The 24,784-nt window shown below is 34.1% G+C and overlaps 1 protein-coding gene across 5 annotated transcripts in view; it reads left to right on the top strand.

The window, feature by feature from the left end:
* Positions 1 to 24,784, top strand: part of LOC125659834 (uncharacterized) — a 106,314-nt gene that overhangs the window by 42,397 nt on the left and 39,133 nt on the right. For all 5 annotated transcript variants that reach the window (XM_056146663.1, XM_056146660.1, XM_056146662.1 and 2 more), the window contains 3 exons: positions 5,787 to 5,810; positions 6,058 to 6,096; positions 19,188 to 19,223. In XM_056146663.1, coding sequence (XP_056002638.1) covers positions 5,787 to 5,810; positions 6,058 to 6,096; positions 19,188 to 19,223 — 99 coding nt within the window. The remainder of the gene's footprint in view (positions 1 to 5,786; positions 5,811 to 6,057; positions 6,097 to 19,187; positions 19,224 to 24,784) is intronic.

The raw sequence follows: 24,784 nt of genomic DNA, 5'->3' as shown, positions 1-24,784 counted from the left end.
AGGTCTTCCAACAGTCTGTTGGAATTCCCATGGGCACGAATTGTGATCCTTTGTTAGCTGACCTGTTTTTATATTCATATGAAGCAGAATTTATTCAGAAACTTCTATGTGAGAAGTAAAAATCTCTCGCTGTGACCTTCAATTCGACATTTAGATATATCGATGACGTTTTGTCTATTAACAATGATAGCTTTCATTCATATGTCGATTTGATATATCTCTGTGAGCTCGAAATAAAGGACACCACAGAGTCGTCCACTTCTGCTTCATACTTAGATATTTTATTGAAAGTAGACATGAACGGCAAACTGACAACTCAACTGTATGACAAACGGGATGATTTCAGCTTCTTCATCGTCAACTTCCCACATTTATGTAGCAATATTCCATTATCACCTGCATATGGTTATTATATATCTCAACTGATTCGATATGCAAGAGCTTGTTCTGGGTATAGTCAGTTTTTAAATCGAAGTAAGCTACTGACAAACAAGTTGATGGTACAGGGATTTCAACAGTCTCGATTGAAGTCAGCATTTCGCAAATTCATCTTTATCAATTGTTAAATCTTATAACTATAAACAATGAATATAGAAAAATTATATTAAATTTGTTTTTTCCGCTAGTATACTATTAGGTGTACCACCAGACTGCTAATACACCAACTTCAACTAACTCTAATTTTTGTCTAGCCAGGGATTATTTTTCAATGCCTTGCTCAACAAATTGTTATTCTAAAAGAATTTCGTATGCAAAATGTTATATATGAATTTGATTTTGCATAAATGACTGTTTATGAAATATATGCTGAAATGCTAATCAGGATATTTTTTAACGTGCATTTTCAACACCATATAAACAAATTTTAACATTATTAAAACTTTTTGAAAATTACACTTTGAAGGAAAAATTAAAATGATTTTTTAGGCCACCTGAGTAAACTCAGGTGACCTATTGCAATCGTTTGTCGTCCGTCGTCGTGCGTCGTCCGTTAATAATTGGACATTTTTAACTTCTTGATAACTACCAGTCCAATTCTTTTCAAATTTGGTATGAAGTATCTTTGGAACAAGGGGGAAAAACCTCTACCAAAATTGTAAATTTCATGATCCCCGGGGTGTGGGCTTTGACCTCAGGGTGGGGCCAAACTCGGTATATAGTGTTTATGTGTAAAACACTTAAATAACATCTTTTTTAGTGTTGTTGATACTATATCAAAACTGAATAGACATTTAGAAAGAACAGGTAGTCCTTTACCAAAATTGTAAATTTCATGATCCCAGGGGTAGGGGTTTTGGTATCAGGTTGGGGCCAAAATTGTGAGTTATTAAATGTGTGAACAATAGACATTTTAACTTCTTGATAAATATCATTCCAATTCTTTTCATATTTGGTATGAAGAATCTTTGGAACAAGGGGGGGGGGTGCATAAATTATAAATTTCAGGATTCCTGCACCTCTGGGGCCTTAGGGGCGGGGTAAAAACTGCCCAAAACTGACCAATTTTCACAAATCTTCCTTTCAAGAGCCACACAGTGTAAGAAAAACTAAATGCATGGTGATGGAGAGCGGGGAGGCCTCTATTAATTTTGTAAATTTCATGATCCCCGGGGTAGGGGTTCTGACCCCAGGGTGGGGCCAAACTTGTTATATAGTGTTTATGTGTATACTAAATTGAAACTAAAAATATTTAAATTAAAAAATATTCAATTGAATGATAAATTAGTCATCGTCATCATGGCAAGGTTCAGCATTCGTACAACTTGTACCACGGTATTCTCCACAACAAATTGAACATTTAATTCCGTGTCGTCTGCAACTGCACCGCTTTGAGTCACAGTTGTTTTGGCAATTGCAACGAATTATTTTCAAAAGATCGGACGGTGCTGGTGCCAATTTAGTCTTAATCGGTAGAAGATAACCAGTGTCATTCAATTTCCATCCCCATTTTGTCGCGTCCAAGTAGTTTGCTATCCATTGTTGTACTTGATGATACGCTCTATATATATGTTGCTTTGCAGATTCATAAGTAGGTGGGAGACTGTGTACATCAATATGTTTCTCTACCTTTGACATTTTGGTAACAAATTTTCTGAATCGCAGGATATCCAAACCTTCTCCTCGTAATGCCCCCATACAATGACACCAACATCTCCTCTCCAACTTGCTCCAATTTAGTGACAGAGGCAAATTTATCTAGGAAAGGCTTACTGGATCTTACATAAAAGTATAAATTTGCCTTCATCTTCTTGAGTGTGACCTGTTTACTGATTCCATACAGCCTAGATGTTGTATCACATCCCGTCAAAGCGTGCATCACTAAGAGACACTGACATAGGTCTTTTCCAAGAATCTGTCTTGTGTTACATATGTTCCAAATCCGATGGTTTTTCATTTGTTTGTCGGAATAAATGAATAACTCCTTTTCGATATCAGGCTCTACATGATAAAGTAATAGTATGAGCAAATCAGTATCCTCGCCAACTAAAGCAACGGACTGAGTTCTCACTTTCTGAAGAGCTGTGAAAACCAAAGTACGGTCTGCATCTGCTTCAGATTGTATTACTTCACAACCAGCTTCTCGGAGTCTTGTAGACAGCATTTGAATATTTTTTTTCTTTGTTTGACAGAAAATGCTCTCTTTTCGCGGTGCATACAGTAGATTCATTGAATATAGTATTCCTAGACTGTAAATCCGTTAATATTCTCTGTTGGGTGAGATCCTTGGTTGATTGTGCGTTGTTGTAGCCATCAAATACAACACAGGCATTTGTAAATTTGTGGGTGACATATTGCACGTAGATCGTCAGTATTTGTTAGAAAGTTGATTTCTGTGGCCAGTTAAAACTGTGTAGCAGAGATCCTCCATTAAATACGAATGTAGAACATTTATTTAGAGATGCTCCATAGCTACTGCAATCACCTGTTGACCAAATAGCATCTGCAAGTTGACTTTTGCTAGCTTCTCTCGGAAGACCTGAACTACCAAAAAGTGCTGGTGGAATACTTGTCAGTTCGTATCTGAAAACCTAACTCAAGTCCGGATAACTATCTTTAGCAATAGCACTGAGACGTTGAAACATCAATTGTGGATCCACATTGACACTATCTCCATCATCGACTTTAACTGAGTGTGTTAATGTTAGGGTGATTCCATGATCCTTCCTTTTGAAAACATGTTTCATTACATCTTTTCCGACCATTGATTGAATAACCTGCCTACCAATCTCAAGACTTTTGTCAACATTGACATTTGATTCAGCTGTTACACCATCGTGTAAACCTTGAAGATCCTTGAGGTCTTCTTGGAAAGGTGCACTCTCTTTCAGATAAGCTACAATTCTGGTCGTATCGATTTCATCTCTATTTATGCGCGAATGAGACGTGTCTTTATGCTGCTCACTAGATGTGTACAATGTCTCTGTAAGGGTCTGCATTGCAAGACTGAATTCGGTACACAAGGAAGAAGATAAGACCCACAGAGTTCGTTGGTACTCTTGTTATACTTCGCCCTCTTGTGAGACCACCAGATGTCTTTAGACTTCTCATGAGAACTTGCTCAGTTGTCAGGTCTGTCCAGATACCAGCCCACAAACGATCTGATCTTCTTATCACATGTTTCCCAGACAAGAAAGATTCATATATCAAGGGATGTGATGATTGAAGCTTCTGCATATCGGAAAGGTAGATGTAAGCGGATTTAAGATACAAAATGTGTCCAGAAGCGGCATGATATGGCAGCATTCTTTGAACGGTGTCTAAGTAAAGCAGCCAGTCACCTGTTCTTTCTGCTCTGATAAATTTCTGGACAAGATCAATCATTTCAAGATACTGGAACCATAAATTTGCCGTTCTGCATTCTGATAGTAAATCCTTATAATTGGAGAGTACACTTTCTATTCTATCAAAAACTGCATTATATACAGCATCAACGATTGTTATGTTCCCCTTCAGAAGGTCCTCATATATTTCTTGCACTTCTTTGAGGTCCTTGTTTGAATTACAAGTGTCACTGCTTTGTAGATCTTCAGCAATTCCAAAGGCTTTTTTGATCACGATGCTGCTAAGGGCGGATTCCACTAAATAATGACCACGCAGAGCTCTTGATACCGCTTTACCATTGAGCAATTTCTTTTAATAAACAAATCAATAGTCTCCACTGAGCCATCCTAACAATTATATGTGATTTAACAATAGGTGATTTCGCTTGGACAAGATCACTAACGAAAAGTTTCAATTGCATTTAACTGGTCACAATTTTGTAAAGAAAGATAATTTAGAAGTTCACATAGTCAGATAGAGTATTCATATCCTGAAGCACGATCAAAGGGTTCATTGGACTAAAGTAGAATAGAGAAAGTTCGAAATTGATACAAGGCATATACGTTGCCAGAACATATGAATTTCCTACACCAGGGCTATGCTTATACTCATGTTGGCCCGAATTTGAGAGATTTAAGAGAATAATACCCTGTCTGAGGTTGCGTTGCTTATATGCATACAATGTATTGTCAGGAAGAAAGTTGACAATATACTGTCAAAATATTATATATGTATATCTAATCCATAATATTGTTATGGAGAAATTTTAATTGTAAAAATCATACCATTTCATCACAAAACCCCACTGCATCCAATAATGACTTGTTTTATCATCAACATGAATTATGGAGTCAGATTCTAATGCCCATTTGTTTTTTAACTTGGGAAACTTGTAAAGTTGCCATGTATTTCTCGGGTTTTTTCTTTGTGTCCCTGAAATCTTGATCTGTGCTAAGAATACAGTTACCCGTGATGTAGAAAGCTCGTTAATGACTATTCCTTCATCTGCCACGAAGCAGAAAGGGAGGGATAACATCGCAGAAAAAATACCCATCAGTACAGAAAAATACAAAGACAGTAACGATAGGCAACTGATGATGCAAAGGGTGTCCAAGAAAGAAAAAGGTGAATACCAACCTTCTCCAGCGATGAGTGTACATGTACTACCATACAATTTCATCATTTCAGAAGATAATTTTGATGTTGTTATGCTTTCCAATTTCAACACAATGATGATAATGAAAGGTGAAGATAACGAACAGTGATCAATCTCACAAATCCCACAAGCAATACAAAATAGATAGTTGGACAAATACGGACCCCTGGACACACCAGAGGGGTCTCCTTTGTTAGCTGATCTGTTTTTATAATCATATGAATCAGAATTTATTCATAAACGTCTATGTGAGAAGAAAAAAACTGTTGCTGTGGCCTTTAATTCGACATTTAAATATATCAACGACGTTTTATCTAGTAACAATAATAATTTTCATTCATATGTCAATTCGATATATCCCAGTGAACTCGAAATAAAAGACATCACAGAGTCGTCCATTTCTGCTTCATACTTAGATATTTTATTGAAAGTAGATATTAAAGGCAACCTAAGTTTTCAGTTTGCTGTTTATCTCTACTTTACATCACAGTCTTTAATTTTGGTATTAAAATTTTGGTTTCTGTACCAAAGCTGCCAATTTGACGATTGCACATCAGACAAATCTTTGATACATCGAAGGATAATCCGAGGGACACCAACCGATCTGTAGGATCCCGTGTCCCTCATAGACATCATAGAGTGACACCTCTTTATACTGGGCGACGTGTCAGCCAGTATTGTTTCGTTATTGTGTATCTTCACCTTTTATGGTGTTTATTTCATTAGTTTTCGTTTGCAGAAAATGAATGCATTTGCATGATAAGCAATACTTACCATAATACTATGTTCTATATTTTTACCATTCCAGATGTGCATGGAACGGACTCAGGATGTAAGTATAGATAAAACACATCAACAGTTACATTAGCATGTATAGAAACTTTATCGTAATGAACTTTTCATCTACGGAATCCTTGGATCAGCCCTGACAACTTTTAAAATCGACCGGAGTTGAAAATGAGTATTAGCTATGATTTCTCGTTTGCATAAAATTAATATGTTGATTTGTTAAACTTTATATAATTTTGTAGAGAGAAAAGAATATTTAAAATAATATTATGTATCATATTTGTACACAGATTCTTCGCACATTCCCTCCTGTGAAATGCCAAGTACTGGTAAGTAAGGACAAACTAAACAGGCATCAACTCTCAGTCTACGTTTATTTTCCACCGAACTGTTATAATTGCATGCATGGCAAAATAATTGCTAAAAACTCAGTTTACTTTTATTTTCCGCCGAACCATTGAATCAGTCCTGTCAAGTTCTAGAATTAACATGAGTTTAAGAGGAAGTGATACTGAACGTTACATTAGATATCATACTCCTAGAAAAGCTTATCGATTTGTTGAATCAGCCTGCGGTGTAAAGAGACGATATCACAAAAATACTAATAATACGTCAAAACAAATCCAAATTCTTTACGAAGTTTGATAGTATTATAATTTTTCAAGTTTACTCTTTACTTGAAAGGTCACTGCATTGTTCTTAGTCTTTTACGTAAATTCTCAAAAATGTTATTATCTATCTATCTATCTTTCTATATTTCTATCTATCTATCTTTCTATATTTCTATCTATCTATTTATCTATCTATCTATCTATATAGTAAAATTGCACAAAATGTCCATGGTATAGGTAATAAGTAGAAAAAATATATCCAGCCATAACAAACTCGTTACACTCTGAAGAGTCGAACTACACGGCGAAAGTGGAGCAGTACCTTCAGCAGGAGACAATTGTCCGTATTGACTGGCCAGCGCGCTCGCCAGACTTGAACCCGATTGAGCATATATGGAACATACTGCGGGTTGCCCTTTCACGCCGTAGATCACAACCCACGACTTTGGCAGAGCTCGGAAACGCCCTCGTGGAAGAGTGGAACAACCTTCCCATTGGAAACATCCGGTGCTTATTGACAGCATGGCTCGACGTTGTCAAGCCGTCATTGATGCAAGGGGAGGCCATACCCGGTATTGACACTTCATCGACTAAGTGTAATGATGGACTATCCCCAAAAACTGTGTAATTCTTTCTCTGGTTTGCTGTTAACTTTTTGTAAAGAAAAACCTTTTGGTGTTGTTATCAGATTTCAAGCATTCCGTATTGATAAAAGTTCATGCCGTTCATGAATTTTCATTCATAACCTGAGTAAACACGTTTCTGAGTCAAATTTATGTCTCTTGTTATGTTAGTGGTAAATAACACACATATAACCTAGTGATTCTTATCCAAGGTGAAGATAACGAACAGTGATCAATCTTATCAAATTTTGAGTAGTATATATATGAATTTAACTGCGCTTTTTTGGCACTCTTTAGCTATTTTCCCTAGAATAGCTCTAAAAGTTTATTGTTATTTCGGATTTCGAACATTTCGGTAGCATCACTGAAGAGACATTATTTGTCGAAATGCGCATCTGGTGCATCAAAATTGGTACCGTATGTTTTACATGAAAGATGAAGATAAGTAAAAATTTTACTTCCCATGTTTGTGCAACACTTCATCTACAGATGAAAAATCACTGAAACACTTAAAACGAGATTTCCCCTTAGTAGAATTTTCTACTTCAATTTTAAGATTCACAATTTTTTAAAATTCTTATCGCTGATATTATATCGCATCAAAATCATAAATTTGAAAGACATATTTCCATACTGTATTCGATTTTCGCTGGATTCAGTGTATTTAAAACCTGCAGTACAAGTTTATTTACCTGACACTGTCCAATAAATGAACAAAAGAAACAGACTTCTACGCAATAATGATTATATTGTCAGACTATTCAAAAATAGCTAGGGGCCTCCGTGACATAGCGCTCAAAATCACACAGCCTCTCACCTCTCTCGGCGCGGGTTCGAATCCCGCTCGCGCCGGTAAGTGAGAAAGTTTCCCAGTTTACTTTCGGAAGGTCGGCGGTCTCTTCCCAGGCACATTGTATCTGGGTTCTCTCTTCCACCAATAAAAACTGGGCGCCACCAGATAACTGAAAAATTGTTGAGTGTGGCGGAAAACATTAATCAATCAATCAACAATCAATCAAAAATAGCTTTATTCCTAATTTTCATTGCCAATGGGTTTACCTGAGCCTGTCCATTCTTAGAACAAAAGATGTAATGTTTTAAGTAGAATATAAGCCTCAAACTATCCATTGTGTGAGAGAATTTATCATTGAGGTATTAAATTTCAATATGTCAGACACTCGGTCATATAATATCTGATTATGTAAAGGATATAAGCCAAAAACTGTCCATTCTGTGAGAGAAAGAACTTTTTTTTATAATAATAATCTATCAATATAAGTAGTAAATTGGGAATTTTTTTATAACAATAATTTATCAATATACGTCGTAAATAGGGTGATCTTTATAACAATTTATCAATGTACACCTCTGGTGTGTCAAGGGGTCCGTGTTTGCCCAACTATCTATTTTGTATTGCTTATAGGAGTTATGAGATTGATCACTGTTCGTTATCTTCACCTTGCATGTAGTAAATTGGGAGATCTTTATACTAATTTATCAATATATGTAGTGAATAGGTAGATCTTTATAACAATAATTTATCAATATATCCCTGGGTAGAGGCCTCTGCTGGTGGACTGATAGTCCCCGAGGATCTCTACAGCCCATTAGCTAAGTACTTCGTTACTAGCTTGAAAATATGGATGTATATTTAATTGCTGTGGTAAAATATAGAAATTAATTTCAAAATTAAGGATTATCTCCCTCAAGCATAGTTCTTTTCCAGATGAATTTGACTCCCTTTTTTTGGCACTCTGTTTTTCCCCTAAAATAGCTTTTACAAATTTATTGTTATTTCGGATTCCAAAAATTTCAGTTGAGCATCACTGAAGAGACATTATCTGTTGAAATACGGATCTGGTGCATCAAAATTGATACCGTAAAAGTTTTACATTTAGAAAGAAAAATATCCATATTGCCAGTAGACAAACTTAAACGCTTGAGAAAGGAAACACATATACATACAATTGCTGGGATAAAATTTAGAAATTCATTTCAAAATTAACGATGATATCTCCCTCATGCATAGCTCTGATCCTTGGACGAATTTGGCTCCAGTTTTCCTTTTAGGTCTTACACGTTTTCCGTCATTTTGAATTTCCAAAATTTCGACTTGAGCATCACTGAAGAGACATTATATGTGGAAATGCGCATCTGGTGCATCAAAATTGGTACTGTATAAGTTTTACATATATAATGAGGTTCCATTGCAGTTTGCTCTGCCTTGAATAAAATTACATCATATTATTGATGTTACCTGAGCCTGTCCATTCTTAGTTCAAAATATGTAACGTTTTAAGATCAATTTTATGTAAAAATCAAAGAAATCAGATAGGGTCTGGCCACTCAATGTCACAGATTTCTTTGATTTTCACAGTATTAACTTTACTTGCACCAACTTACATAATTTCAACCACACCACCGAATTTCTACCATCCGTTGCCATGGAAACCGACAGCAGTCTATGAGGGCTAATTGAACTGAAAAATTCAGTCCGTTTTGCCCATGTTTTGTCCTTGTGGTATATAAAATATTGAAAAAGACAACTAATTTTCTCCATAAATCTCGATTCCCCATAAAATTCCCTCCTAATTTATGATATCTATATCCACCTATGGTAAAGAGTGTGTTACTGACCGCTGTACCAATGTATTATAATTTGGCACTTTGCTAAAAAGTGATTTTTTGTTGGATTTCGTTGATGAATTTAGATAATTTGGAAAATACATACAGTATAATCAACTGCCATCAAAGGATGTCCATATCAAAGACTCTTAATATATATAAAAAGATTAATGGTGAAACGTTGTGCAATTGATCAGTAGTAGCATGAAAACTGTAGATTTGAGCATTTTGCCAAAACGGGATTTTTTTGTTGGATTTCGTTGATGAATTTAGATAATTTGGAAAATACATACAGCATAATCAACTGTCATCAAAGGATGTCCATATCAAAGACTCTTAATATATATAAAAAGATTAATGGTGAAACGTAGCGCAATAGATCTATTGTAGTACGAAAACTGTAGATTTGGGCATTTTGCCAAAACGGGATTTTTTGTTGGATTTCGTTGATGAATTTAGATAATTTGGAAAATACATACAGCATAATCAACTGTCATCAAAGGATGTCCATATCAAAGACTCTTAATATATATAAAAGGATTAATGGTGAAACGTAGTGCAATAGATCTATTGTAGTACGAAAACTGTAGATTTGGGCATTTTGCCAAAACGGGATTTTTTGTTGGATTTCGTTGATGAATTTAGATAATTTGGAAAATACATACAGCATAATCAACTGGCATCAAAGGGTGTCCATATCAAAGACTCCTAATTTATATAAATAGATTAATGGTGAAATGTAGTACAATTGATCTATTGTAGTACGAAAACTGTAGATTTGGGCATTTTGCCAAAAATTCATACTAATGACAAATAATACAACCTACACCATTTTCAGTTAAAATGAACAATATGAGCAATTGATGTTTCAAAAATAAACATGGAGAAGTTTAACATATTAATAAAAATTAGTTAGAGTGATTAAAAAAACCCATGTAAACATAAACTGTAATCCAGTAGGACCCCCCCCCCCTCCCCAAACACCAAGTAGATTTTGCAATCATTTCCATAAACGAGATATATTACATGTACTGTATTGTCATGTAAACTATTATCAATAACTATAAAAAGTCTTCTCAAGATATTGGGTAGATACCAATAAATTGTTCATTGTACTGCCTTGTATTTGTTGACCTTTGACCTGGAAATCATTAGGGTCATCTACTATTCATAACCAACCAACATATGAGATATCATAATTGAACAACAGGCCCAAGATATTGGGGGACACCATTGCATAGAGTACTAGCTACATTGCATCTTGTCATTTTTAATTGATTGATTTATTAATATTTTCCGCCACACTCAACAATTTTTCAGTTTTCTGGTGGTGCCCAGTGTTTATTGGTGAAAGTGAGAACCCAGATACAATGTACCTGGGAAGAGACCACCGACTTTCCGAAAGTAAATTGGGAAACTTTCTCACTTAATACCAGCGCGAGCGGGATTCAAACCCGCGCCGACTGAGGCCGTGTCATTTTGAACGCTATGCTCCAACCACTCGGCCACGGAGGCCCCTGCCATTTTTAATCTTTTGACCTGAAAATCAATGGGGGTCATATACTACCAGTGACCAACCCCTGTATGAAATATCACTATCAATCAAAGGGTTCTGAAGAAACTGATCAGACATAAATTGTACAGAGTATTGTATTGCACCTGGTGACCTTTGGACCAGAAAATCAATAGGTGTCATTTTCTACTGCAGAAACTGCATGAAACTTTAAAATTTATTGAAGTTTGTTCAGTGTTATTGTAATCTATGTTGACATACCAGTAATTAGTAAATTTATAATATTAACACAGAACAACACATTTTTGCAAAGTTGTTTATTCAACAAACATGGATCACAATGTTATCCAAACAACACATCTTTTTTTAAAAATCATTATAATATATAGTGATTTTCCTTCAACTGTTCAGTAATGAATCCTTATTCAGTAGGCTCACATAAGACACTTGCAGGTTAATTTTGCAATGTTTTAGATACATTAGTCTTCTGACACCAAAACTTGATCTTAACTAAGTCATGGTGTTTCCTTAGAAGAATAGTTTACTGAATCAGGATGGACTTGTGTCGTGAGGTGTGTTCATTGACTGTAAAACTCGCATTTTTTTCCCATTCTCAAGAGCTCTTCTTTGTCTTCTATATCACATAAGAGTCATGGAATGCATCTTCTGCTCTTCAAGTTCTAAAAAATGTGTTGAACAAATATTGAAAAGTTCATCTTATTTTTCACATTTTCATACAGTACACACCTAATTCAATTTGATTAAACTAAATTTACATGTACAAGATCATTCATGATGCTAGAATAGTAATTTTACCACTTAATTAATTACTTAGTTGATAGATTATCATGCCCGCCCACCTGCCCCTCATCAGGCATCTGTGAAATAACATAAATTTATATATCTGGCATTAAATTATGCACTTCTGTGTACAAAAATTCGTTTGTTATCAATATATTTCTCAGACAATAAAAATTAAAAAATAAAATCTTCCCACAGTTTGCCCCATACTTTTTGGTGACCCAGGATGATAATCTTACTAATTAAGTTGAATTGGCCTAAAGGATGTTATGTTTTGATACAGTTTGTATACATGTGTTTATGCTGTATTGAAGAGCTATTAATAGTGTTAATACTCATAAATTAACAAGATGTCCATAAACCTTATTGGTTACCTGAGTATTAATCAAATTTTAAAAAATTCAAAGTATCACTATAGCTCTAAGGGCTACAAAATCCATGTTATACACTATATGACTCTTTTGGACCCACATTCACAACCCTGCGTTTTCGAAATTCGCAATTTTGGTACCCCTTTCTGTTTTTCCTTCATAAGCATTCAGCTTTATTTAAGGTAGTTCCACCCTCCTGTGATGTCGTAATATTTTGTGGAGTCAATGATTTAATAAGATTTATGCATAACATGAACATAAATTGTGTTCGAGTCTTTTTCAATAGTTATTGTAAAAAATCTTGTATAACCATAAAATATTTCAAACGTATATGAATAATCAATGAGCTACATTTTTCACAATGCTATACGAGTTATTTCCCCCTGATTACAGGGAGCGCGCATCACATTACTGTCATTCGATGGTGTCAAGTAAGGAATAAATAGAAAATTTGCAATTTCTGATTGCAATCAATTGCCAGTTAAGGAATTTTTCTAAGAATTAAGTGTAATGACTTGAAAACAGTATAACTGAACAAAATGTCTTAGTCACTGATTACATGTATGTGGCCCATGTGTGTTTTTCTTGCAAGCAATGTATGGTCATGATGTAACAAAGTATGTAAATATTAACTAGTCCTCAATTTCTTTAGATCAGAATCATGATGTCCTTAGTATATCAGCAATTCTTTATTATTAATTTCTTTCAATATTTTCGACAACCAAACACAACAAAATATGCAATAAGATATGCCTAAAACACATGTACAACCAACGCATACATGTACATTATCAATTTATCGTTTTACAATGAACTACACTACTTGTTGCTAAATGTACACCAGATGCCAATAAACAAAGCATGTTAATTATCTTGAATTGGCATCTCTAGTGTAAAATTTTTGTTAAAATTTACTTGTTAAGAATTTTCAGGCATTATTATGAAGTCACCCCCCCCCCTCCTTATCACATGTATGCTTTCATTGTGCTCTTAATTCTAGGTGTCTGTTGTTTTAAAAACAGACTACTACTGAACTCCTCAGTATTAATTGCATAATTTGGACACAAATAAATGTCAAATACACTTATACCCCCCATCCCCAACTCTACAATTTAACGAAGTGTATATCTGAAGAAGTTTTCTCCATAAAATTGAAGAAATCAAACCCTGGTTCTAAAACAAAATTCTCAATTCTGGTATAGAGCATTTTTAAAAGTACCGTCAATCCAGAGTCCTTAGATTTACAATCTATGTTAATTCCCCCTGTCCCAAAGATGCTTAAAAGAAATTTGAAAAGAATTGGAAGGGTGGTTATCAAGAAAAAATATTAATGTTCAATTAACGTCTTATGATGACTGACGCACACAAATAGCAACATGTAGACACTTGAGTGATTCTCAACATTGACCTAATTAGAATCAATCATTTTTACAAATGATACCAAGCTCATACACATGTGTACATATATATGTGCGTCATTGACAACAAAACAAATAGTCTTTTTGAGTATGCTAATTAAGTGAAATAATTTTTTTTTTTAGGAAGTTGTGATGAAAACGTTTCAAGTCATCATGTCGCATAAAAAATGGATGGTCTCATGTGATTATTCTAGAGAATTCAGTTTCCATGCAGGCTCTATAACCAAGAAACTAAACCCAATGTACCACATTTCCCACATCTATTAATTTGTTTTAGGATTTATAATACTGGGATTCAAATTTGAATTTAAAATTATGTATTCAATGTGTATGTATTAATGCTGAATATTTACCTCCTTAAAGTCAGCAACTTGGTCAACTCCATCTTTAGGTGATTTGCACAGTATGATGCTCATACAGCTGAAACACAGAAAAGCACACATTAATTACATAAAATAGTGGTCATGTACTTTGGCCAAAATATGTGATTATTGGATGAAAAAGTAAGAATTCAAAAGTATTTGAATATTTACAATTTACATTTAATATTTTTTGATTTACTTCAGTTGACAGGACCTACATGTATTAAAATTTGAGGGCCCAGTTACAGGACCCAATTCAAAATCATAAATTTTTCATCATTTAATTTTTCCAAATCAAGTGTCCTAAAGTTCATAATTACAGAAATGAGAAAACTTTAAATCATAATAGTATTTGTGTGATTTCTTCTGTAGATTAGAACCATCACATATTAGTGGGGGTTACCACAGGTAAACAAACTTGAAAGTAGCCTGGCTCACCAATATATATGATTTTAACAATCTTTATCTATAATGCACACAGGCATTCACATGTTTGTTTTTATTGTAAACTTGACAGTCAGAGAGAGAGAGAGAGAGAGAGAGAGAGAGAGAGAGAGAGGGGTCATCACTTAGGATTACATAAATTAAGCCTAGTCCTTTTGAAAATTTCCACATGAAACATGATTTTATAAGTATTCCCCAATTTATACAGATCCTGAACTCTGTGTAAATGTGATAGGAAACTCCCTGAGTGAATGTTAGGTTGGGGACATACTTAACTAGTATTCTATATTGTACACCCATGCAGTAAATGACAGGACTACTTACAATGTTCAGTCTACATGTATACCACTATAGCTGACTAGGCTAGTGGTCAGTATAAAATAAATTGGGGTTCTCATATGTTTACTAAATGCCAAATTTTCTGATACATTTTATTCAGCCTTTACTTTAGAATTTGGATTCTGAATCAAATAGAATACTTACGTCAATACAAGTTCCAACACGGCAACAGACAGGGCTTTTTCATATTTTCTATGAATATGTCTGTCAGCCTTCTGTTTCCCTGGTCATTTTTTTAGTCGGATGTGATGCAATAAAGCGTTAAATTCCACAACATTTACTTTTTCTACGAATTACGTAGATGATTGGATGCTAGAGTCCGGTGACTATGGCAAAGATCAAACGGATTTGTATTCCATGAAATAAACCGGAATCCTTTAGCACAATTAAAGATAAAGATCGTGGTAGTGAATTAAGTGAACAAAGAGCATCTGATATTGATAAACTTCTGAAGAACAAATTGAATAAAAACTCAATTTCCACCTCCTGCCATACTGAAAACAAATGAAGGCTGTTCATATCTCCAATGCAAGAGAGTGTTACAAAGGGCAATAACTCTTTCTGGTGTATTTTGGTTTGTGCACCAGAGGAAACTACTGGTATATGTGTTTACCTTTGGTTTCTCCACAAATGTGTTTTTGTACTTTTTAAAAGTAAGATTCAATACATTTTACTAGCATGTGAGTTTACACCAAATGACTGGGCAAATACATTTTATCCCTCTCTAAAAATTACATATATCAAACCCTTATACATCATAAAAATAATTATTTCTATTGTTTTCAAGGGGTTAAATAAATACCAAAAAAAATCTAAAAGCTAGAACCTAGCTCAAAATAATTTTTACAATTGTTGTTTTTATAAACAATAGCGTTTAATTTTTGATTATTCAAAATATAACATACATGTGCATATCTTGTCCAGCTGTTGTTAGAGGATCGGTTTCCATGGAAACCGTTGCTAAGTCAAACCTTTGCATGTCCTTTTTGTTTTATATCTATCATAATATTGTTACACACAAAGTTTCATAAAAATCTGTGACATACCGTGGCCACTGAATTTTGATAGTTACATAGAATCAGTCTTAAGTAGTATGAAGGGTGAATATAACGAACAGTGATCAATCTCAAAACTCCTACAAGCAATATAAAATAGAGAGTTGGGCAAACACGGACCCCTGGACACACCAGGGGATTTAAGCCTTAAACTGTTCATTCTGTGACAGAAATAACTGATCTCGGCCCTACGAGTCTCTACAGTCCAGTAGCTAAGTACTTCGTTACTAGCTTGAAAATACGGATGTATATTTAATTGCTGCGGTAAAATGTAGAAATTCATTTCAAAATTAAGGATTATCTCCCTCATGCTTAGCACTTATTCTTAGACGAATTGGACTCCAATTTTTAGCACTCTGTTTTCCACCTAAAATAGCTCTTACAAGTTTATTGTTATTTCGGATTTCAAACATTTCGGTTGAGCATCACTGAAGAGACTTTTTTTGTGGAAATGTGCCTCTGGTGCATCAAAATTGGTACCGTAAAAGTTTTACATTTAAAAAGAAAAATATTCATATTGCCAGAAGACAAACTTAAGCGCTTGAGAAAGGACACAAATATAGAATGAGGTTTTATTGGGAATTTGCTTTGCCTTGAATAAAATTACAACATATTATTGAAGATAAAGCGGGACTGCGGTTTACAGACTGTAGATAGCAAACTTTAGATATCAAAAGTGGTGTCTGGACCATCTTTCTTAAATGCTTGAGTAAATGAATCAACAAAAGATTATACATGTATTGTCGTCGACACAGATAAAACACTTATGAAGTATTATACTCTTAAAACATTGTCGGGTTGTTATATTTCTTAGAAGGTGATATGAACTATAGAAGTTTTGGGTTTTGTCCCACCTTCTAACCACTTTAATAATGCAAACAATTTCTGCAGACAGGCAGTGACAATGTCACTAACTAATATTAGTGGGGGTTACCACAGGTAAACAAACTTGAAAGTAGCCTGGCTCACCAATATATATGATTTTAACAATCTTTATCTATAATGCACACAGCCCGTCACGCCCCGCGTAACGTCACCCCCACCCCCCCGGATAACCCCTGCCACCAGGCAACCCCACATCCCCTACTCGGGTACCCGCAAATCTTTCCTGCCATACTGCCTTACCCTTCTCGGACTACCTTGACCAGAATACCAGGCCATCAGAATTACTGCCTAGCCACAAACCAGAATAAGACAAGACAATGTACAATAATTACATTTAATCATGTAAACTAATAAAATTTACTAATGAATTCCAACATTTCAAAATGTTGCCCCCGCTATGATCCGCGGTGCAAGATGGCAAAATATCCTACCGGCGACGCCAAAAGAATGATTTCCTATAAACGAAAACGCAGGAAAAACACTCAGAAACACATATATTAACAACTAACAAGAACAACTTATAAAAACTCGACAAATACAAAGAAAAAGTACAGAATACTTATTTTAAAGAATTCAATTTCAAATTACTTCATAACCTACTTACAAGTAATGCCTATGTTAGCAAATGGAAAAACGTCAATAAAAATTGTCCTTATTGTAATACAGTGGAAAATATTGAACATTTTATGTTTGATTGTATTGTGTGAAAAGAAATTTGGAGCAATATATCCGATATTGTAAATTTTGATATAACATGGAACATCATTGTGATTTAATTTTATAAGTTTATTCTACATGTAGCAAAACTAAGTACACTGTACATTTTGAATAACACTTTTTTCCTTCGTTGCCTGTAAGATTTACAAATACAAAATGAGGTGTAGAATTCTTAGCAAAGATATGAATATTGATAATATGTGCTCCTTTTTGACGAATGTTTCAATGCAGAAGTTTTCATCTTTTCAAGGATATATATTTACGTCTATAATTTGTCGCATCGATCAGTGACCTGGCCCTCGAACCAATGCTAGTGGGGGACTAGCTGTATTATGGACTATGGTCTTTGGTTTGCTGAGCGTCCCCCACTAGAAATATGATTACAATTTGTAAACAAAACTGTATTTATATATTTATGCTATTTAAAGTCAATCGATCCTCGTGTGATGTCATAGTTTTTGCAAAAATCTTTTATCAAATTAAACTTTGCGCATGATAGAAATATATCTTCAGAGGAATTTTATTCACTGCATAAAATAAAAAATTGGTAAACTATTTATATTGAAAAAGTGTACATTTTTTATAGATAATCAATTCTTTATAATTTAAAAAATGTTATCAAGGGCAATAACTCCTATGCTGGTATTTCTTCTACTGCATGTCTATCATGCATGATTTCCCTAATATCCACAATTAATTTATACATATTTATGACTTAGCAGTTTTTTTAAAACTGTTGACATTTAAAATTTGTCATTTCAACAAGTTTTTATCTATTCTAATTATTCTGTACAACGAAAATGTGTGATTTTCTGATGTTAACATATACTTCCGTTTTTTTAAGTCTGACATCTTTAAAAATGTGGCAACATACACATTTTCTTTGGTTATTGTTTAAATTCAACTATATTGGTTGGAAATTAATAGTTTTGCACTTTTAACCATTATTATTGATAAGTCACATGAGGATCGATCCACCTTAATTACTCACAAATCTGTCAATATTTTTCCTGTAGTCTTTATACAGTTGCATAAAATGCTTATTAATGTATGCTGTAGTATGTAATTTATTTTGAGTAATATCTATATGTACATATTTCACTACTATAATATCATTTTTTGATGCGTATCATTTATATATCTTTATATATCGATGTTGCGCGATGCAATAGACAAATATATTGTATTAGATGGAGCTTTGTCGGGGCCCCACTTATGAAGTATTCTACTATGGAAAAAAATGTTCGGGTTGTTAAAGTCGTTAGAAGGTGATGAGAACCATATAAGTTTCGCTTCCACTTTCTACCCACTTGAAAAACCCAAACAATCTATGTAGACAGGCAGTAACAATCTCACTAATAATAGATCAACCATCCATGTCAATTAATCTAAACTTAGATTTACGGTTCTGTATTATTTCTTGACCATTTTATATCACATTCTTTCCATTATTCAAATCCACTTAACTGATGTACCAAAAGTGTATTTCAAATAGGATTGTCTGTACATTATATTTTTTTAATTCATTTTAAATACACAATTTTTGCTATGATGTTTAATTTAGTAATAAGATTACTGCATCCATTACGTTTGCGTAACTTCCATATCTCTAATGTATGCATTTCCTTATTTCAATACATCGAGTTTATTTTCTAGCAACCAATTTGGATGAAGGATGGGACACAGGATTGCGTAAGTATTCATCGGTCTTTTCCAAATATATTTCAAAAACTCAGTAAAATAATAAGGTTATATTACCAGAATTAATTAAGTATTCTATATAGTCTGCTTTGTTGAAATTAAAAAATGAGTCTCCTTCTCAAGTATGTGTGCTCATCTCGTCTCTGTGTCCTCCTTGTTTATGAGAAAAAACATTACACTGGCAATATTTCTATTTCTCTTCATATCTATCTATCTATCTATCTATCTATCTATCTATCTATCTATATATATATATATATATATATATATATATATATATTACCAAACTTTATTAAATGCTTAATGTACCTCATTGCCGTTTAATTTGTGTTGAAATTCCTGAACGAAAGATAATATCTGTCAGGAGAAGATACTACTATTCGCTACTTTTTCTTTTTTCCACAAATTTTACCTTTCTTCTCTAAGTCGAGGGAGTTTGCTTGTAATTCACATTTAGACAAGACTGAATTGTTAAAAAAGACACAATGCATGTTACTAGTTCAAAAACATAAATGTTAAAGAAAGAAAAGACAAAGACTATTATGAATGATTGTCACAGGTTCGGTTCTATTCCAGTTTTGTTTACGATATGTCAATGAATAGAATGCTGCACTGGTTTGCACTCTACAGGCGACGACTTAAAAAATTGGATAGCAAATTTAGCGAGTCTAAACCATCTTTCTTAAATGTTTAAGCAAATAAATCAACTATAGATTCTGTATTATTATGTCCTGTCTTCGCCATCAACAAAACTACTTATTAAAGTTCTATACTATCTCCAAAAACATTGTCGAGTTGTTAAAGTCGTCAGAAGGTGGTGTGAGCCATATAAGTATCGGCTTTGCCCAACTTTCTAACCACTTGATTATCTTAAACAATTTCTGTATACAGACAGTAACAATCTCACTGACACACTATATCAATTAATCTAAACCTAGACTCTACTCTTCTCAATTACTTTATCAACAGTTTAGACTATATTGTTCTCGATTTCGTTACCTGAGATACGAAAAATATATTTGAAACACGAACTTTCTGTTTATTATCTGTTTTTAACACATTAGCAATACATGATATGATACATGATCTAGTGATAAGTAATTCAAAAACTTACTTTGTTAAACACCACTCTGATTCCACGCACAAGTACTCTGAAGTTGATATAAAAATATGCTAGAGTTCCTCATTGACAATATCTTTGTGGTCTTTGGTGGTCAAGTCTTCCAACACTCTGTTGGAATTCCAATGGGCACGCATTGTGCTCTTTTGTTAACTGAGCTGTTTCTATTTTCATATGAAGCAGAATTTATTCAAAAACTTCTACGTGAGAAGAACAAATTATCTCGCTGTGGCCTTCAATTCGACATTTCGATATATTGATTGTCTATTAACAATGATAACTTTCATTCATATGTCGATTTGATATATCCCTGCTTCATACTTAGGTATTTTATTGAAAGTAGACATTAACGGCAAACTGACAACTCAACTCTATGACAAACAGGATGATTTCAGCTTCTCCATCGTCAACTTCCCATATTTATGTATCAATATTCCATTATCACCTGCATGTGGTGTTTATATATCTCAACTAATTCGATATGCAAGAGCTTGCTCTGCGTATAGTCAGTTTTGAAATCAAGGTAGGCTACTGACAAACAAATTGATGGTACAGGGGTTTCAACAGTCTCGATTGAAGTCAGCATTTTGCAAATTCTCTGGTCGTTATAATGATCTAGTTCGTCAATACAACCTAGCATTTGGTCAAATGTTGTCTGACGTGTTTCATACCGATTGTTAAGCCGTTCTTGGCACACTGATTTTGACTGCGGATAACTCCGTTTACCTGATCAGGATATGGGGCTCACGGCGGGTGTGACCGGTCAACAGGGGATGCTTACTCCTCCTAGGCACCTGATCCCACCTCTGGTGTGTCCAGGGGTCCGTGTTTGCCCAACTATCTATTTTGTATTGCTTGTAGGAGTTATGAGATTCTAGGTGTCTGTTGTTTTAAAAACAGACTACTACTGAAATCCTCAGTACTAATTGCATAATTTGGACACAAATAAATGTCAAATACACTTATACCCCCCCCCCCCCCATCCCCAACTCTACAATTTAACGAAGTGTATATCTGAAGAAGTTTTCTCCATAAAATTGAAGAAATCAAACCCTGGTTCTAAAACAAAATTCTCAATTCTGGTATAGAGCATTTTTAAAAGTACCGTCAATCCAGAGTCCTTAGATTTACAATCTATGTTAATTCCCCCTGTCCCAAAGATGCTTAAAAGAAATTTGAAAAGAATTGGAAGGGTGGTTATCAAGAAAAAATATTAATGTTCAATTAACGTCTTATGATGACTGACGCACACAAATAGCAACATGTAGACACTTGAGTGATTCTCAACATTGACCTAATTAGAATCAATCATTTTTACAAATGATACCAAGCTCATACACATGTGTACATATATATGTGCGTCATTGACAACAAAACAAATAGTCTTTTTGAGTATGCTAATTAAGTGAAATAATATTTTTTTTTAGGAAGTTGTGATGAAAACGTTTCAAGTCATCATGTCGCATAAAAAATGGATGGTCTCATGTGATTATTCTAGAGAATTCAGTTTCCATGCAGGCTCTATAACCAAGAAACTAAACCCAATGTACCACATTTCCCACATCTATTAATTTGTTTTAGGATTTATAATACTGGGATTCAAATTTGAATTTAAAATTATGTATTCAATGTGTATGTATTAATGCTGAATATTTACCTCCTCAAAGTCAGCAACTTGGTCAACTCCATCTTTAGGTGATTTGCACAGTATGATGCTCATACAGCTGAAACACAGAAAAGCACACATTAATTACATAAAATAGTGGTCATGTACTTTGGCCAAAATATGTGATTATTGGATGAAAAAGTAAGAATTCAAAAGTATTTGAATATTTACAATTTACATTTAATATTTTTTGATTTACTTCAGTTGACAGGACCTACATGTATTAAAATTTGAGGGCCCAGTTACAGGACCCAATTCAAAATCATAAATTTTTCATCATTTAATTTTTCCAAATCAAGTGTCCTAAAGTTCATAATTACAGAAATGAGAAAACTTTAAATCATAATAGTATTTGTGTGATTTCTTCTGTAGATTAGAACCATCACATATTAGTGGGGGTTACCACAGGTAAACAAACTTGAAAGTAGCCTGGCTCACCAATATATATGATTTTAACAATCTTTATCTATAATGCACACAGGCATTCACATGCTTGTTTTTATTGTAAACTTGACAGTCAGAGAGAGAGAGAGAGAGAGAGAGAGAGAGAGAGAGGGGGTCATCACTTAGGATTACATAAATTAAGCCTAGTCCTTTTGAAAATTTCCACATGAAACATGATTTTATAAGTATTCCCCAATTTATACAGATCCTGAACTCTGTGTAAATGTGATAGGAAACTCCCTGAGTGAATGTTAGGTTGGGGACATACTTAACTAGTATTCTATATTGTACACCCATGCAGTAAATGACAGGACTACTTACAATGTTCAGTCTACATGTATACCACTATAGCTGACTAGGCTAGTGGTCAGTATAAAATAAATTGGGGTTCTCATATGTTTACTAAATGCCAAATTTTCTGATACATTTTATTCAGCCTTTACTTTAGAATTTGGATTCTGAATCAAATAGAATACTTACGTCAATACAAGTTCCAACACGGCAACAGACAGGGCTTTTTCATATTTTCTATGAATATGTCTGTCAGCCTTCTGTTTCCCTGGTCATTTTTTTAGTCGGATGTGATGCAATAAAGCGTTAAATTCCACAACATTTACTTTTTCTACGAATTACGTAGATGATTGGATGCTAGAGTCCGGTGACTATGGCAAAGATCAAACGGATTTGTATTCCATGAAATAAACCGGAATCCTTTAGCACAATTAAAGATAAAGATCGTGGTAGTGAATTAAGTGAACAAAGAGCATCTGATATTGATAAACTTCTGAAGAACAAATTGAATAAAAACTCAATTTCCACCTCCTGCCATACTGAAAACAAATGAAGGCTGTTCATATCTCCAATGCAAGAGAGTGTTACAAAGGGCAATAACTCTTTCTGGTGTATTTTGGTTTGTGCACCAGAGGAAACTACTGGTATATGTGTTTACCTTTGGTTTCTCCACAAATGTGTTTTTGTACTTTTTAAAAGTAAGATTCAATACATTTTACTAGCATGTGAGTTTACACCAAATGACTGGGCAAATACATTTTATCCCTCTCTAAAAATTACATATATCAAACCCTTATACATCATAAAAATAATTATTTCTATTGTTTTCAAGGGGTTAAATAAATACCAAAAAAAATCTAAAAGCTAGAACCTAGCTCAAAATAATTTTTACAATTGTTGTTTTTATAAACAATAGCGTTTAATTTTTGATTATTCAAAATATAACATACATGTGCATATCTTGTCCAGCTGTTGTTAGAGGATCGGTTTCCATGGAAACCGTTGCTAAGTCAAACCTTTGCATGTCCTTTTTGTTTTATATCTATCATAATATTGTTACACACAAAGTTTCATAAAAATCTGTGACATACCGTGGCCACTGAATTTTGATAGTTACATAGAATCAGTCTTAAGTAGTATGAAGGGTGAATATAACGAACAGTGATCAATCTCAAAACTCCTACAAGCAATATAAAATAGAGAGTTGGGCAAACACGGACCCCTGGACACACCAGGGGATTTAAGCCTTAAACTGTTCATTCTGTGACAGAAATAACTGATCTCGGCCCTACGAGTCTCTACAGTCCAGTAGCTAAGTACTTCGTTACTAGCTTGAAAATACGGATGTATATTTAATTGCTGCGGTAAAATGTAGAAATTCATTTCAAAATTAAGGATTATCTCCCTCATGCTTAGCACTTATTCTTAGACGAATTGGACTCCAATTTTTAGCACTCTGTTTTCCACCTAAAATAGCTCTTACAAGTTTATTGTTATTTCGGATTTCAAACATTTCGGTTGAGCATCACTGAAGAGACTTTTTTTGTGGAAATTTGCCTCTGGTGCATCAAAATTGGTACCGTAAAAGTTTTACATTTAAAAAGAAAAATATTCATATTGCCAGAAGACAAACTTAAGCGCTTGAGAAAGGACACAAATATAGAATGAGGTTTTATTGGGAATTTGCTTTGCCTTGAATAAAATTACAACATATTATTGAAGATAAAGCGGGACTGCGGTTTACAGACTGTAGATAGCAAACTTTAGATATCAAAAGTGGTGTCTGGACCATCTTTCTTAAATGCTTGAGTAAATGAATCAACAAAAGATTATACATGTATTGTCGTCGACACAGATAAAACACTTATGAAGTATTATACTCTTAAAACATTGTCGGGTTGTTATATTTCTTAGAAGGTGATATGAACTATAGAAGTTTTGGGTTTTGTCCCACCTTCTAACCACTTTAATAATGCAAACAATTTCTGCAGACAGGCAGTGACAATGTCACTAACTAATATTAGTGGGGGT

This window comes from Ostrea edulis, chromosome 8 (genome assembly GCF_947568905.1).
Source record: "Ostrea edulis chromosome 8, xbOstEdul1.1, whole genome shotgun sequence".
Taxonomy (NCBI): Eukaryota; Metazoa; Mollusca; class Bivalvia; order Ostreida; family Ostreidae; genus Ostrea; species Ostrea edulis.
The sequence above is the reverse complement of the archived record's forward strand: the minus strand, read 5'-3'. Positions and strand labels throughout refer to the sequence as shown.